The sequence below is a fragment of the Bos indicus genome, chromosome 29 (assembly GCF_029378745.1).
Source record: "Bos indicus isolate NIAB-ARS_2022 breed Sahiwal x Tharparkar chromosome 29, NIAB-ARS_B.indTharparkar_mat_pri_1.0, whole genome shotgun sequence".
NCBI classification, from domain to species: domain Eukaryota; kingdom Metazoa; phylum Chordata; class Mammalia; order Artiodactyla; family Bovidae; genus Bos; species Bos indicus.
The window spans coordinates 1,500,353-1,517,582 of NC_091788.1; the positions used below are offsets into that span (position 1 = coordinate 1,500,353).

General features: G+C 37.7%; 1 protein-coding gene across 7 annotated transcripts in view; it reads right to left on the reverse strand.

The window, feature by feature from the left end:
* Positions 1 to 17,230, reverse strand: part of DEUP1 (deuterosome assembly protein 1) — a 141,967-nt gene that overhangs the window by 22,726 nt on the left and 102,011 nt on the right. For 6 of the 7 annotated variants that reach the window (XM_070783241.1, XM_070783246.1, XM_070783245.1 and 3 more), the window contains 3 exons: positions 13,156 to 13,179; positions 9,463 to 9,614; positions 3,643 to 3,757 (listed from right to left, as the gene is read on the reverse strand). In XM_070783241.1, coding sequence (XP_070639342.1) covers positions 3,643 to 3,757; positions 9,463 to 9,614; positions 13,156 to 13,179 — 291 coding nt within the window. The other variant, XM_070783243.1, reaches the window with a different exon arrangement.

A 17,230-nucleotide genomic window follows, 5' to 3' on the forward strand; every position in this document is an offset into this window, starting at 1 on the left:
CACAAAGAGTCAGACATGACTGAACGACTGAGCATGCATGCATGCACCCACTGACCATGAGAGTTAAAATTAAGACCAATAACAGTTAAAAACTGCTGGAAAGAATAGAGAAAAGGAGAATACTCACACACTACTTATAGGGCTGTGAACTGACTCAAACAGGAAGAGAGCTTGACAGTACATGCTAAAGCTGACCTTGTACATATTCTGTGACCTAGCAACTCTGAGTGAGGTGGCTCAGTGGTAAAGAATCCATTTGCCAATGTAGGAGACATTGGTTTGATCCCTGGGTCAGGAAGATCCCTTGGTGAAGGAAATGGCAACCCACTCCAGTATTCTAGCCTGGGAAATCCCATGGACAGAAGAGCCTGGCAGGCTACAGTCCACAGACTTGCAAAGACACAACTTAGCAACTCAACAACAACAATATTTCGTTCTTAGGTATAGATCCAACGGAAACGTGTACACATGTGCACCAAAGGACACTTACAAGGATGTTTTTAGGAAAAGTATTTGTAATCACCTCTGAACAGGAAATAATTCAAATGTAGAAAATGCACTGGTCATAACAAACACCCTCTTCCAACAACACAAGAGAAGACTCTATACATGGACATCACCAGATGGTCAACACCGAAATCAGATTGATTATATTCTTTGCAGCCAAAGATGGAGAAGCTCTATACAATCAGCAAAAACAAGACCAGGAGCTGACTGTGGCTCAGACATGAACTCCTTATTGCCAAATTCAGACTTAAATTGAAGAAAGTAGGGAAAACCACTAGACCATTCAGGTATGACCTAAATGAAATCCCTTATGATTATACAGTGGAAGTGAGAAATAGATTTAAGGGCCTAGATCTGATAGATAGAGTGCCTGATGAACTATGGAATGAGGTTCGTGACACTGTACAGGAGACAGGGATCAAGATCATCCCCATGGAAAAGAAATGCAAAAAAGCAAAATGGCTGCCTGGGGAGGCCTTACAAATAGCTGTGAAAAGAAGAGAAGTGAAAAGCAAAGGAGAAAAGGAAAGATATAAACATCTGAATGCAGAGTTCCAAAGAGTAGCAAGAAGAGATAAGAAAGCCTTCTTCAGCGATCAATGCAAAGAAATAGAGGAAAACAACAGAATGGGAAAGACTAGGGATCTCTTCAAGAAAATCAGAGATACCAAAGGAACATTGCATGCAAAGATGAGCTCGATAAAGGACAGAAATGGTACAGACCTAACAGAAGGAGAAGATATTAAGAAGAGATGGCAAGAATACACAGAAGAACTGTACAAAAAAGATCTTCATGACCAAGATAATCACAATGGTGTGATCACTGACCTAGAGCCAGACATCCTGGAATGTGAGGTCAAGTGGGCTTTAGAAAGCATCACTATGAACAAAGCTAGTGGAGGTGATGGAATTCCAGTTGAGCTATTCCAAATCCTGAAAGATGATGCTGTGAAAGTGCTGCACTCAATATGCCAGCAAATTTGGAAAACTCAGCAGTGGCCACAGGACTGGAAAAGGTCAGTTTTCATTCCAATCCCAAAGAAAGGAAATTCCAAAGAATGCTCAAACTACCACACAATTGTACTCATCTCACACGCTAGTAAAGTAATGCTCAAAATTCTCCAAGCCAGGCTTCAGCAATATGTGAACCGTGAACTTCCAGATGTTCAAGCTGGTTTTAGAAAAGGCAGAGGAACCAGAGATCAAATTGCCAACGTCGGCTGGATCATCGAAAAAGCAAGAGAGTTCCAGAAAAACATCTATTTCTGCTTTATTGACTATGCCAAAGCCTTTGACTGTGTGGATCACAATAAACTGTGGAAAATTCTGAAAGAGATGGGCATACCAGACCACCTGATCTGCCTCTTGAGAAAGTTGTATGCAGGTCAGGAAGCAACAGTTAGAACTGGACATGGAACAACAGACTGGTTCCAAATAGGAAAAGGAGTTCATCAAGGCTGTATATTGTCACCCTGTTTATTTAACTTATATGCAGAGTACATTATGAGAAATGCTGGATTGGAAGAAACACAAACTGAAATCAAGATTGCCGGGAGAAATATCAATAACCTCAGATATGCAGATGACACCACCCTTATGGCAGAAAGTGAAGAGGAACTCAAAAGCCTCTTGATAAAAGTCAAAGTGGAGACTGAAAAAGTTGGCTTAAAGCTCAACATTCAGAAAACGAAGATCATGACATCTGGTCCCACCACGTCGTGGGAAATAGATGGGGAAACAGTGGAAACAGTGTCAGACTTTATTTTTCTGGGCTCCAAAATCACTATAGATGGTGACTGCAGCCATGAAATTAAAAGACGCTTATTCCTTGGAAGGAAAGTTATGACCAACCTAGATAGCATGTTCAAAAGCAGAGACATTACTTTGCCAACAAAGGTTCGTCTAGTCAAGGCTATGGTTTTTCCTTTAGTCATGTATGGATGTGAGAGTTGGACTGTGAAGAAGGCTGAGCGCCAAAGATTTGATGCTTTTGAACTGTGGTGTTGGAGAAGACTCTTTAGAGTCCCTTGGACTGCAAGGAGATCCAACCAGTCCATTGTGAAGGAGATCAGCCCTGGGATTTCTTTGGAAGGAATAATGCTAAAGCTGAAACTCCAGTACTTTGGCCACCTCATGTAAAGAGTTGACTCATTGGAAAAGACTCTGATGCTGGGAGGGATTGGGGGCAGGAGGAGAAGGGGACAACAGAGGATGAGATGGCTGGATGGCATCACTGACTCCATGGACGTGAGTCTGAGTGAACTCCGGGAGTTGGTGACGGACAGGGAGGCCTGGTGTGCTGCGATTCATGGGGTCGCAGAGAGTCGGACACAACTGAGCGACTGATCTGATCTGATCTGATGTCAATAGTGGAATGGATAAATTGTATCATGGATAATCATATCATTATATATGGTATTTATATAATGTAATACTAATAGAGAAACAAAAGTGGATAAACTACAGCCAACAATATGGATAATGACTCTCATCAAACAATGTTCAAACAACAGTGGGAGAAAGAATCCATACAAAAGAACACACACAGCATGATACGATTTATCTAAAATTTACAAATGGCTACAACCAAGTTATGACTTAAAAGGTCAGGACAGTGGTTATCTTGGGAGTAGGCTGGAGTGACTGGAAGGGCGTGGGAAGGGGGCCTCTGGAAAGCTACTAATGCTCTGTTTATTACCTGGGTGGCAGCTGCACTGCTCTGTTGCCTTTTCAATAATTCATCAAGCTGTCCAATTCTGATTTGTGCATCTTTCTGTATGTATGTCAGAGTCAGTAAAAGAGATTTTTTTTTTAAAACAGTCACAAAAGATCACTTGTAGCTCTTTAAAATATACAGATCTTTAAGGCTCATGGAATGTCCAGAAGTGACTTGCATATTTAAAAGTCACCAGTAATTTCAGCCTGTACTTGAGGTGAAATACTTCACGAAACATTATGGATGCTTTTCCTTCTATAGATAGTCACTGCTGAATTACTTGCAGACCCATCTTGGAGTCTTATTTAAAGAGCAATATATTTTTTTAAACTACTCTGTACATATCAGTAATATCAGTATCAGTGTAAGAGTATTCACTCCATAAAGGAGAAAATAGTAACCAATAGTCAGCAACTCACCATGGGGAATACTTCCTCATCACTAACCAAAGGACTGGTTATTTCTTTGGTTTGAAATGGCAAAGACGGCAATGGAGGTGTTGCGCTTCTGTTTGGCTCACGATCGTGGTTAAATCTAAAAGAGAAGGACTGGTTGTCATTATTGATACCAAGGTCACCTGCTTATTTATGGAGCTAAGAATTTAAATTTCTCTGATTTCTAACTGTGGGGAAAGCACAATAAAATATTTGGGCTTGTTATCTGGGTATGTCTTTGAAAATAATTTTGCTGACAATTTCTATTCCACTTAAAAGACTTAGAACAATTAATAATGAAGCAGGAAACTTTCATAATTGCTAAAAATATTCTGCCATTCTTATTGCCTATATTGTTTCTCTTTCTGTGTTTTACTGTTTTGTCTCTTTGCTATTTAATTAAATGACATTAAACCAGTATGAGAAAAAATTTTTAAACAGCTAACACGGCTACCCTTGACAATTCTAAACAGACACTCTTTTCCTATTCTCATTTTACTTAACCTCACTGGCTTTCTTAACATAATTGTTCTCTTTTTTTTTTCACACTAGAATAAGTCTCCGTACAATAATAATAATTATAATTTATGTCGAGCTTAATAATTTATAGTATGTTTTCAATTTACATTATCTCCTAAACTCCTCCACCCTTAGTTGTATGACCTTGAGCAACAGGTAACTATATTTACCTGTAACTTTAATTTTTTCATTTATAAAAAAGGGTTGTTATGAGAATTGAACTCCACAGTTTGATGAAAAGCACAGTATAGAATTGGTTGTTTGTGCCAAAATATAGGGTAGAAGATTAGACTGAATAAAATACCAGTGGGATTTTAAATTTTGGTGTGCTGACTAAACAAATGAATAATAAAATAAACAAACCAACTTACCCTAAAATTTTACACAAAAAGGTCCTAACAGTATGGGCTGTTTGGAACTAAATAAGTATCTTCTCTGAATATTAATTCATGAAAATGGGGTTTAATCAAAATCATCAAAGACCATGGAAACATAAAAATCCTTTCAATTTAAAGTTATTTATTTTTACTAACAATTCAAATTCTCTACAGGTATTGATTAACCATTTTCAAAGTCTTCATATTTTAACTTTACACAGTTTTAAAAATTTACATTATTTTTCTCTGTTCTTATCCAAAGACTATCTATCTATATAGACTTCTTTTATTATGCAAACGTTTTCAAAGCTATGCATACAAATAGCAATAAAAGTTAAGTGAGGCATCTGTAAACTAGTACATAAAAACAAAACGTGGTTTCCATTTTTATTTATCTTGAAATGGATTGTTTTTAATCCATTCTTCCAAACCATAATTACCATGGAAACAGAACAGCAAATTAAACTAAAATAACATGGTTTATGATGTGCAAAATAAAATGAAACATCCCACAATTCAAATAGAATTATAACAATTGCCTTGTACATCTGCATAGAATCTTCAGTTGAACCTTTTAATCTGAATGAGTCCATCTATACTTCAAAGCACAGTGGAAAAAAATAAGATAATTATAGAAATGGTTCAAGAAATATACATCCCTCTGTAATCTCAATTATACAGAGATTTCAGGGAAAGTATTATTTGCCCTAAATTATCTAAATAATTATCCATTTTGCTTTGGATGTATAGATACAACTTTACGATCTTAATTACTAAAATTTATACATGAACATTTTCTTTATTGTAAGATCAATAAAGTGCAGAGAATGAAAGGAAAGTTACATTATGAAGCAAAGCACTTTTGCTTTAAATCATCTTTATATGACAGAAAAGTTCTTCTTCAAGAATACAGCTATTCAAATACTTCATAAAACCAAAACCACCTTGCAAAAAAAATGCTAAGTATATCAATTTAAAAGCTATCTTAAAAATTATTTCAGAAAGCTTTTACTACCATCTCACAAGCTGGTCTGTTCCATAGACCCTATTGCAAGGCCTCTCCTTGCTTTGCCAGGAGGGCAGGAGCCCTCCTGTTGGAGAGAGCTCTACCCAACTCGGGCTGGCTTGAGGGCTGAGCCAACCGCACAGTTCACAGAGCTGTCCGTCTACACAGCCCTGGCCCTCCGTTGAGTTTACAAGCCTCCCTGGGCTACATACAGTGTACTGTCTTCAGCACGAAAGGGGATCCCTTGACAAACTAGGCTGATTTACCACTTCTGGCCTCCCCTTCTAACACTCCACATAACACGCCTGATTCCATTATTTCCGAGCCTGGAACTCTTCAGGCTACTGTGTTTTTCTCTCCTGAGCAAGACCCTGGTGCAAAACTGACTCAGCTTACTTTTTTGCTCCTAGATAAATAACTATTCATTCCTTGACAAGAGATCCTGTAGAGTGATTATGACAAACCTGACTTTGTGGTGTTTTAGTATTAGAAACTTTTAATTTCCTGACCAGATCTGAAGCAATTTTATTGATTAGCTTGTGATTACCAATATCTTTCCAGCACATGATATAATTCTTAAAGCCATATATTCAGTTTTAAGTATGAACTGTATATAGAGATAAAACTCCATCATACACTACAAAACTGATTTGCCATTAAAATTAGTTATATATTAATAGTTCTGGACACCACTTTTCTAAGTTAGCTTGCAAATGATCCTTAAACTTCAAAACTCTAACTTAATTCTAAAAACGCTGAAAACATTGACTACTTCCATTGCCAGATTCAGTCTCATCTCATTCATTAATCTTGTTTGTGTGTTTCTGGTCCCATCACACTGCTTGAGGATCTCAGCTCCCTGCTGGGCCACAGCAGTGAAAGCCTGGAATCCTGACCATTAGGCCATCACACTGCTTGAGGATCTCAGCTCCCTGACCAGGGACCACAGCAGTGAAAGCCTGGAATCCTGACCATTAGGCCACCAAGGAACTCCATTAAGTTTTTTAAAGTGCTGAATAACTTTTTATTGGAAAAGAAATCCTTTGAAATATCCTAAAATGCTTCACATTTTAAGTGGATGAACACAAAAATCTTATCACTTCTAACAGGAGTGAAAAGCAATAAAAACCGAGTTAACTTCCAAGTAGACAAAAGCTTATTTTAATAATATATTATACAAATCTTCCTCAGTCAAAAGCAAGAAGGGGTTAAAAATTAGACTACAGACTTTAAAATGTTGTGGAACATTATGTTCCCATACCTTTATCTAAAAGCTTTTTCCTTTCTAAAATACTTTAATAAGACCTTATTGTATTAGCCATTGATATGTAAATATGACTGTGTGTTTTTTGATTATTTTCTTCCTAATAAATACATACAGCTTTTAGTATTTGACTTCACTGAGCTGTGTTGTGAGGGAAGGAAAGGACATTGCCTTTTTTCACTTGCTAAAATTAATAGATATGTGCTTTACAGTTCTCCACCAGTGAGTTCACAGTGTCCTTGCCTCTCAACAATTCTTTCCCCATAGTGGGTTTTACATGGTACTAATTTATTCAGAACATTTGAAATGCTGTTTCTTTTAAAAATCAGGTCACTGGAGAACATTGAAATCAGACAAGCCATTAAAACAAATTTAATGAAACTTTGAACAAATGAGACTGGCAGGACACAGGGCTCTGCAGTAGGAACAGTCGCCCAAGCTGCTTATTAAGACAGTCTCCCGCTGAGCATGTTACCTCTTACACTGCTCCGTGCCCCCTGCCGCCTTGTTTCCGTTAGGCACTCTTAACACATTCCGTACTGCCCAAGCAATCCAAACAATAAAAACACTGATTAAAGACAGGAAAAGGCAGAGGAGCTGTCTTTTTGTTTAAAGAAGAACATCTAGTACCTTCACCTGAGGCTTTCCAAGTTATTCCCAACAACCAAGAATAGGAAACAATGTTCTGCATTAACAGGGGTGCAATACAGACCAGTGGCTGGAGAAGACGCGGTGAAGACCCTTCATAACATCACTGGGGTGCTGATTTTCTCTTACAGAGAGAAAACCGCATACAGGGGGTGGGGATGTGACCCATGGAGAAATGTATCCATGGGGAGAGAAGTGCGTTGTAAAGGGTTTATTCTATATTAGAAATTATATTCTTACCCCCAGATCAAGGTTAGGTTTTCTGGACAGATTTGCAGTTACCCTGGCCAGTCAACATGGGGATACTCAGCAGGGAGCTGCCCTCTGGCTGGGGTGCACGCCCCTCATCCTCTCCACATCCCTTTTGGACTCTCGCTGCACTGCCCGGAACATACCACCCTACCGACCGAAGAAGCGCCCCTGTGGAGCAGCAGCAGGCTTCTCTCATTCCCTCCCATGACCACCTGAACAGCTATTAGTTCAGCACTTCTGAGTGCTTGCTGTTTCTAACACTGGGTTAGAACATATCCTTCCGGCACACACAGGGTCAGGGTGGTGAGAGTGGGAAAGGATGTACTACACGCACGAGGATGCTGAGCAGATGTGTCAAGTACAGCCCCTGGACTTAAGGACTGTACCTGTAGCACTGGGCTACTTAGGGAGCAGGGCATCACCCTTCCCCAACAGCACTATCTTTAGAGGAAATGTCAGATTCAGTCATTGTTTATCCACCAAAATATACTTTTTAGGTACTGGGAGTTGGAGAAGTATCAATATTATTGTAAATATTAACAATTTTGTTAGAATAATAGTATCAATGATAATGTCTAACATTTAGGGAATTATACATTTTACAAAGAAATAGGTTTTCTCCTATAATCCTCAGAAAACCCTTATAATTATTATCCCTACTTGTCAGATGGGAAAATAAAGGTTAAATATTTGAATTCCCCAAAGCTGCAAATATTAATTATCTGTATGTGAAGTTTTCATGCTAAGTATTATGAGCTTTTAAACAAAAGTTGTACTGATGTTAGGTCTGGACCTATTGATTCACCATTTCTCAGCACCATGGAATGTTAATAAACCTCGTATCAAACAAGTTTGGGGAATACTGCACACCATACCTGTTCCTGGAAACTCACAAAGTAATTACCACATTAATGGCTTTGCAAAATCCTGTAGAAAAGAAACTTGTTTGTTTTGCTGAGCATTTTCCCAGTGCTGGAAAATGGTGAAAGAACTCCAGAGACAGTTCTGACTCCAAACATATTTTATTAAAGTTGAAGAAATTAGTCAAATGTTAAGGCTGATATATTTACTTAAATTTTGAAGTAAGACATTTTAAAGAGCCTGGGGATAATGTAGGCAGCAGGTATTGATTTTCCACATGCTTCTCTTCACTCACAGAAGACCCCTCTCACACACCCCCAGGTTCTCTCCTGTGAAAAGACCACAGTCTGTCTCCACTGATGGAGCATCAGTACAAAGTGTACATGTATCTGAAGTTAAGCCAGACATGCTATCTGCCTGTGAATGAGTGAGTGAAAGTCGCTCAGTCGTGTCCGACTCTTTGTGACCCCATGGACTATACAGTCCATGGAGTTCTCCAGGCCAGAATACTGGAGTAGGTAGCCGTTCCTGTACTCTGACATAAAAAAAAAAAAAAAAAGATTACTTTTGTATATTCTGTATGCCACATCAGGTTCTAAGAAAGTTCGGAACTGACAAAAATTCATTTAACAGTCTACTCATTTCACTGTTACCCTTGGAAAGCTACTGAGACCATAGAATTTCATGTATATCTAGACTATTGAATTGTCCCCATAAACAAATTTTAAGCAGCTGAAGAGAAAGTGTATAAAATTACAATTTGATTATTTAAAAACAAATTTCACTTGAATGTTTGTATGTTTATATCCTTATGTAAGTGGAGCTGGCATACCCATCTTCATTTTTACCCCATTTTTATTTGGCTTTGATAGGCATACCTTCCTGCTTCTTCATAGGTATTTACATTAGCCCATGTTGATTTTCCACTGGCATGAAGTTTTGCAAGATCATTTCGGAGCCTTTCATTCTCGTATTCCAGTTTGTTAATAGATGTATGCCTTGAATGTTCCCTGTTAGTGAAGTCTACACTCTAGAGAATAAAATAAACTATCATTGAAAAAATTGTTACATACAAGAGATGCATATTTTCTGTGCATTTGGACACATGTTGGAAAGACCCTTTCCTGTAAGTTGACTCATGTGACTTTACTCCTGTGTACCTCCTAAATGTCTCTCTTCACCTCCCACCTTCTCACAACACAGGTCCTCAGTGACAGCTGCCACTTAACACATCACAGTGAAGGGGATGCCCATGCTCCAGTACAGAAAAGGCTCACTGCATGCATTACTGTTCTCTGTAGCTAGAACAAATTGTTAGTTTTAAGACTTTCTGTGTAATAGGGTATGCCTTCTAGTGCTGACTAGTAATGGAACCAGAATTAACATATCTTTTAATTTTAAAAGATTTGTTTTCCACATTAAAACAATATATGTCATTATAGAAAATCACATATCAACCCCTCACTGTAGGGTGGTATGAAAAATTATATATTAAATCAATATGATGGCAGTCTGATTCTGGGCCATTCTATACCAAGATCACTAGATCCTGGATGAGACTGTGCCAATAACACAGTCTTGAGCAATGCAGCATCATGAAAAAGTTTTATTGTCTGGTATGGGCAACCCAATGGTTAATGTCATAAAAGAATAAAAAACATATTTAAATCACAACATGAAAAATTTAGAGCAAGATTAAAGATTTCTGATGCTATGTTAATTAAATGCTGTAAGAAGTTTCTTAGGGAAAGTCTATTAAACTTTTTTTCTCACAAAATTTTAAAAAACAGGATATATTCTGACATGAAAACTCATGAAAATGCTTTAAATAACCCCATGAAGTCCTTTATAATAGAACTATGATTTGAATACCCATGAATTATGCTGATTAAACAATAGTTCTCTGCTTACAGAAGAGTAATATTTTAGTACAAAAAGCATAACATGAGTAAAATATCTTTTTGAAGCTCCAATTTTCGATGTTTAAAAGCTCGTAAGACTATAGATGATTATGGCTTAGAATTGTCATTTTTAAGTTTCTAAATTTAAGGCTTTGACTGCCATTGCATATGGGCTGGCATGTGATAAAGTCACTCAAAAAATTTTTGATTAATTGCACATTTTAAATTATTCATTTACTATATTAATATCAATATTGATAAATAGGAATAGAAATGTATATATTAAAGCATTAAAAATGCTTACCTGAAAAAAAAAAAAAGGCTTACCTGTTTTATGTTTTGCTTCAAAGGCCAAATCTGTTCATTAAAACTTCTGTTTACTGCCTAATTATTATGTATATGTGTTGGTTGCTCAGTAGTGTCCGACTCTTTGAGATCCCATGGAGTATATCCCACCAGGCTCCACTGTCCATGGAATTCTCCAGGCAAGAATACTGGAGTGGGTTCCCATTCCCTTCTCCAGGGTATCTTTCCAACCCAGGGATCGAAACTAGGTCTCCCACATTATGGGAAGATTCTTTACTGTCTGAGCGCCACCTACACTATCCTTTTATAGAAGTTTAAAAATCTTTAGAAAGGTCTACTTTTGAATGGAAAAAAATGCTCCAGGAGGTCAAACGTTCTCAAAACAATATTGGCCAATGTGACCTTTGGGAAAGAAGGGTCATTCAAGTTATTTCTCTGCTTGTTAGGCCCTTGCCTTTAGTATATGTTAACTTTGCTCATTTGAGATACACTCGCTGCTGCTGCTGCTAAGTCGCTTGAGATGTGTCCGACTCTGTGCGACCCCATGGACTGCAGCCTACCAGGCTCCGCCATCCATGGGATTTTCCAGGCAACAGTACTGGAGTGGGGTGCCATTGCCTTCTCCTGAGATATACTAGTACAGATAAAAAAGTAATCTATAATCTGCTTTAAAGGAGACAGGTTTGCTTATTCTAAAATTCGAGCCCATTTGTGATAAATATAAAGAAGGTAGACCTAATACAATTTTCCTCTCCAAAGGAGAACACTCATGGGCAGATCTGTTTGAAAAACAATCTTGGAAAAGATTCAAAATTTTCTCCTAAAAAGACATCACCTAGTCAAAATATATAATTCTTGATAGTCTGCTGCTCTGTTATGATTTCATTCAAAATTTTTCCATAAAATTAGATTTCACCTGTGACTTTTCTGCCCAGTGTTGATTTAAAGTATTTAAGAATGATAGTAATGATTTTTTAAAAAAAAAACACAATTTTCTAAATGTACCATAATTAAATAAGTATTGTAAGTATGACCTGAAAGAATTACACGGGTAATGGATTTATACAATTTGTATTTTAAAACATTTTCCACTTTTCTGGATAGCATTTTTGGTGCTCTCTCATTTCATTTTTTCCTAAATACTTTTCAATGATTTTAAAAATATATTCTCCAGTAGATGGTTATCATGTGAAAACAGGCACTGATTAAACTTTACCTATGTATTGTTGATGGGTTCTTTTTACAGGCCCAATCAATTTCTTATTCCCTACCCCCACCCTCCAAATTTTAAGGTTTCATAGTTTTAACTGACTTTTCTTCTTGAAATGGTGAAACCTCATGGCGCCTGTTTACTTGAGCACACAGTTGGGTTACTGAACTGTCTGAATGATAGTATTTTATAAAAGTACTTTTTCTCTTAAATAATAGTTAGACTAACAAAGTATTTCTATAGAAGGGCTGACTTTAGTCATGTTTTAAGGTTAGTATATTAATTTATAGCATGTAAATGAATGTTTTAGATGCTTAAAGTTAGTCACATAGTCAAGTCCGACTCTGTGATCCCAAGGACTGTAGCCTGACAGGCTCCTCTGTCCATGGGGATTCTCCAGGCAAGAGTACTAGAGGGGGTAGCCATTCCCTTCTCCAGGGGATCTTCCTGACCCAGGGATCAAACCTGGGTCTCCTGCATTGCAGGCAGATTCTTTACCAACTGAGTCACTAGGGAAGCCCTTTAGATGCTTATGAGGGTACTAATTTTTATGCTGTTATTTTATTTAGCAAACTGTATGGATAGTGAAAGGCCAATTAGTCTTAAAAATTACTGTAAGTTCTGAGTTCTGACTAAATCTAATTTTATAACACCTTCCCTAAGTGAAAGAAAATTTAACAAATACAAATATAAGTCTAAGTAAATATGGAGTCACAAAAAAGCCTATCATGATAAACTTGATCCTTCGTTAATTACCCAGGAGCAGAATAAAGATAAACCCCTCACTTTTCTCTATATAGTCAAGCTTTTGCACAAATCCATGGAAAACATCTTTTTCAAAGCAACAAACAAACACCAAAAAATATCCAAATAAACCAAAAACCTCTTGCTAATTCTGGTCTTAAGTATGTCACTGAGACCAGAGAAAAACTTACATGCCAGGTGGTTAGTCCCATTAGTAAATTCTCCAAAGGAAAATGGGGGTTGTCACAGCCCCGGGTATGCAATAGGTAAAGGACTGAGTGCAAGACTGCTGTTTCTACTACTGGGTGGGTATGAACTTTCAACCTTTTTCCCCTAAGTGTAAATGATCAGGAAGCTTCATACTTAAGCAGAAAAGTTATCAAAGCTCTAGTAATTCAGAAATGACCTACCTTTATATCAGTAATTCCACTTGTCTAGGAAGGAAAAAATAATTGTTATTTTAATATTATAGAAATACCACACATTTTAGAAGACTTAAAAATAATGATGTAAATATTATGGTTTTTATTGCCCGAGGTAAAATTTCAGCACAAATTATTTAATTATATGTTTACTTATTCATTCCAATTATTTTAGAGAGAATTAACTAATTATTGGATTTTAACACATAACAGATATGAATTTTCTTTATGAAATCTTTAAACTAATAAGTGGTAAATAAATGACATAATAGATTATAAAAGCTTAAAAGAGACAAGAGTCATACGGAATTCTTTTTTATTATTCAGTAGACACTTGAGATTTTTCTCTTTGGGCAATGGCTTGACTATGTCAATTAGCAAAGTTAATTCCAAATCTTCACATATAAAAAATGGAGAGCAGTTATAAAATCAGCTTCCTAAAAGGGGGGAGTGTGTTCAAGATGGCATAGCATAGCACAGTAGGAACACCCTGAACTCACCTGTTCCAGGGGTAAACCATAATAACTCCTTACATAGCAACTACCTATGGGAACAACCTGAAGACTAGCAGAGAAGATTTTATATGTCTAAAGATATAAAGAAGGAACCATAATAAAATTGAGTAGAAGGGATGGACTAAGAAGGGTGTAGTCAGAATCACATCCCTGGATCAGCAACTCTCAAACTGAAAGAATATCACAATTGCAGAGGTCCTTCTCTAGCACAAAGGGATCTGAACCACACATCAGGTTCCCTAGCTTGGGGGTGTTGTACTGGGAAGATGAGCCTCTAGGATGTCTGGCTTTGAAAACTAGCCGGCCTTACCTTTGAGAAAGCCAGAGGGATACAGGGAACAAAGACTCTGCTCTTAAAGAACACACACAAAATCTCTCATGCTCTGAGTCTCAGCAGTTTGAAAGGAGCCTGGGTCAGATCTACTTGCTCATCATGGAGAGCCTCCGGGAGAGGGGAGTGGCAACTAGGACTCCCCTGGGGATGGAGGTACCGGTGGCAACCATTCTCGGGAGCTTATTCCACCATGTGGACACCAGCACTGACAAACACCATTTTGGAGAGCTCCCTTTAACCTCTTTGTGCTGGAGGTTACCAGCTGGTTGGCACCAGTCCCAGGACTTCATGGACTGCACACTCAGCTGTGCCAGGATCTGGCCCCACCCATTAGAGGGTTGGCACCAGCCTTGGGCTTCACAGGCCCCATGATCAGCTATGCTGGGATCCAGCCCCACCCACCAGTGGGAAAGCAGCCAATACATGAGGCAGTGGCTGGGAGCCACCTTTGCAAGGGGCCAGCCCTGCCAACCAGCATGCCCACAGTAGCTGGCCATGCCACAAGAGAAGGGTTCACACAGCCCAAACATGAGGCAACCCAAGAGCATATGACTCCAGTGAACACAGGGAGTGCCCTGCTGAGCCCCATAGGACATCTCCAACATGAGGCCACTTCTCCAAAATCAGGAATCATAACCAGCCTACTTAGTATGAAGAAATAAAAAAGAAAATTGGGCAAAATGAGGTGAGAGAGGTATAAATCCACATGAAGAAGATGTAGGATAAGCAATTCACCCAGTAAAGAGTTAGAGGTAATGATGTTAAAGATGTTCAATGGACTCAGGAGAAAAATGGATGAATACAACAATAAGTTTAACAAAGAGAAAACACAAAGAAGAACCAAAAAAGAGCTTAATAATACAACAACTGAAATAAAAAAAATACACTACAAAGAATAAACAGTAGATTATATGATAGAAAAGAACAGACCAGTGAACTGGAAGATAGAGTAGTGGAAATTACCCAAGAAGAGTTCATGCTGATCCTTTTCAAACTATTCCAAAATACTGAAGAGGATGGAATGCTTCTGAACTCATTCTAGGAGACCAGTATCAGCATGATGCAAAAACCAGACAAAGACACTACAAAAAAAAGTAACAGGTCAGTATCACTGCTGAACATAGATGCAGAAGGTCTCAACAAAATATCAGCAAATCAAGTTTAATAATACATTAAAAAGATTATACACTGTGATTACGTGGGATTTATCCCCGGGATATATGCATGGTTCAATAGCCACAAATAAATCAATGTGACATACCACATTAAAAAATTGAAGAATAAAAGTTATATGATCATCACAATAGATATAGATAAAGGTTTTGACAAAATGTAACATCCATTTGTGATAAAAGCTCTCCAGAAAGTGGGCATAGAGGGAACATGTCTCAACATAATAGAGACCCTATATGACAAACACATAGCCAACATCAGAGTCAACAGTGAAAAGCTGAAAATAGTTTCTCTAAGATTAGGATCAAGACAAGGATACTCACTCTTGCCACTTATTTAACAGTACTAGAAGTCCTAGCCACAGTAATGAGACAAGAAAAAGAAATAAAGAGATTTCAAACTGGAAAGGAAGAAGTAAAACGATCAATGTTTGTAGATGACATGAAACTATATAGAAAATCCTCAAGATGCCACCAAAAAACTATTAGACATAATAAATTATTTCAGTAAAGTTGAGGGATACAAAATTAATATACAGAAATCTTTTACATTCCTATATGCTAACAATGAACTAGAAAGAGAAAATTAGGAAAACAACCCTATTTACAATCACATTAAAATAATAAAATGCCTAGGAATAAATCTACATAAGGAGGTAAAAGACATATACTTGGAAAATTATAAGACACTGATGAAAGAAATTGAAGATATCACAAACAAATGGAAAGATATGCTGTACTTATAAATTAGGAGAATTAATATTTTAAAACTGACCATACTCCCAAGGCAATCTGCACACTCAATGCAATCCTTATCAAAATATCAATTGTATTTTTCTTAGAACTAGCAGAAATAATTCTAAATTTTGTTCAAAAACACAAAAGACCTTGAATAACCAAATATTGAGAAAGGAGAACAAAGCTGGATATTTCATGCCTCCCTGAGTTTAGACTGTTCTACAAAGCAAAAGGAAGAGTGGGCGGCAGAGGAAGAGATGGTTAGATAGTACCGTCAATCCAGTGGACATGAATCTGAGCAAACTCCAGGAGACAGTGGAAGACGGAGGACCCTGGCTTGCTACAGTCTGTGAGGTTGCAAAGAGTCAGACATGACAACAAGAACAAAGCTACTGTAATCGAAACAGTATGGTACTGGGGCAAAAACAGTACATTTACCAACGGGACAGACTAGAGCATCCAGAAATAAATCCACACTTACATGGTCAATTAATTTATGACAAAGGAGGCAAGAATATACAATGAGAAAAAGACAGCCTCTTCAGTAAACAGTGTTGGGAAAATGGACAGCTACATGCAGAAGAATCAAACTGGACTCCTCTCACACCATGCACACACTAAACACAGCATGGATTAAAGACTTACAGGTAAGGGTTCCCTGGTGGTCCAGTGGCTAAAAATGGCATGTCCACCTGCCAATGCAGGGGACACGGGTTTGATCCCTGGTCTGGGAAGATTCCCAGATGCCCCACAAATCTTGGGACAACAAAGCCTGTGGGCCACAATGACTGAGCCTGCACACCTAGAGGCCATGCTCTGCAGCAAAAGAAGCCCACACGCCACTACTAAGGAGGAGCCCCCGCCTGCCACAACTAGAGAAAACCCATGTGCAGCAATGAAGACCCAGCACAGCCAAATATAAATAAATAAACCTTAAAAAAAGACTTAAATGTAAGACCTGAAGCCGAAGAACTCCTAGAAGAAAACACAATATACTTATCAACACTGGTCTTAGTACTATTTTTTTTGGATCTGTCTCCTCAGGTAAGAATAAAAAAGCAAAAATAAACAAATATGCTTGTATCAAACTAAAAAGTGTTTGCACAGGGATGGAAACTATAAACAAAATAAAAAGGCAGCTTAATGAATGGGAGAAGATACTTGCAAATGATACTTCTGATGAGGGCTTAATATCCAAAATATATAAAGAACTGATACAACTCAACATAAAATAAATCTCATTAAAAATGAATAGAGGATATGAACAGACATTTTTCCAGTGAAGACATACAGATGACCAAAAG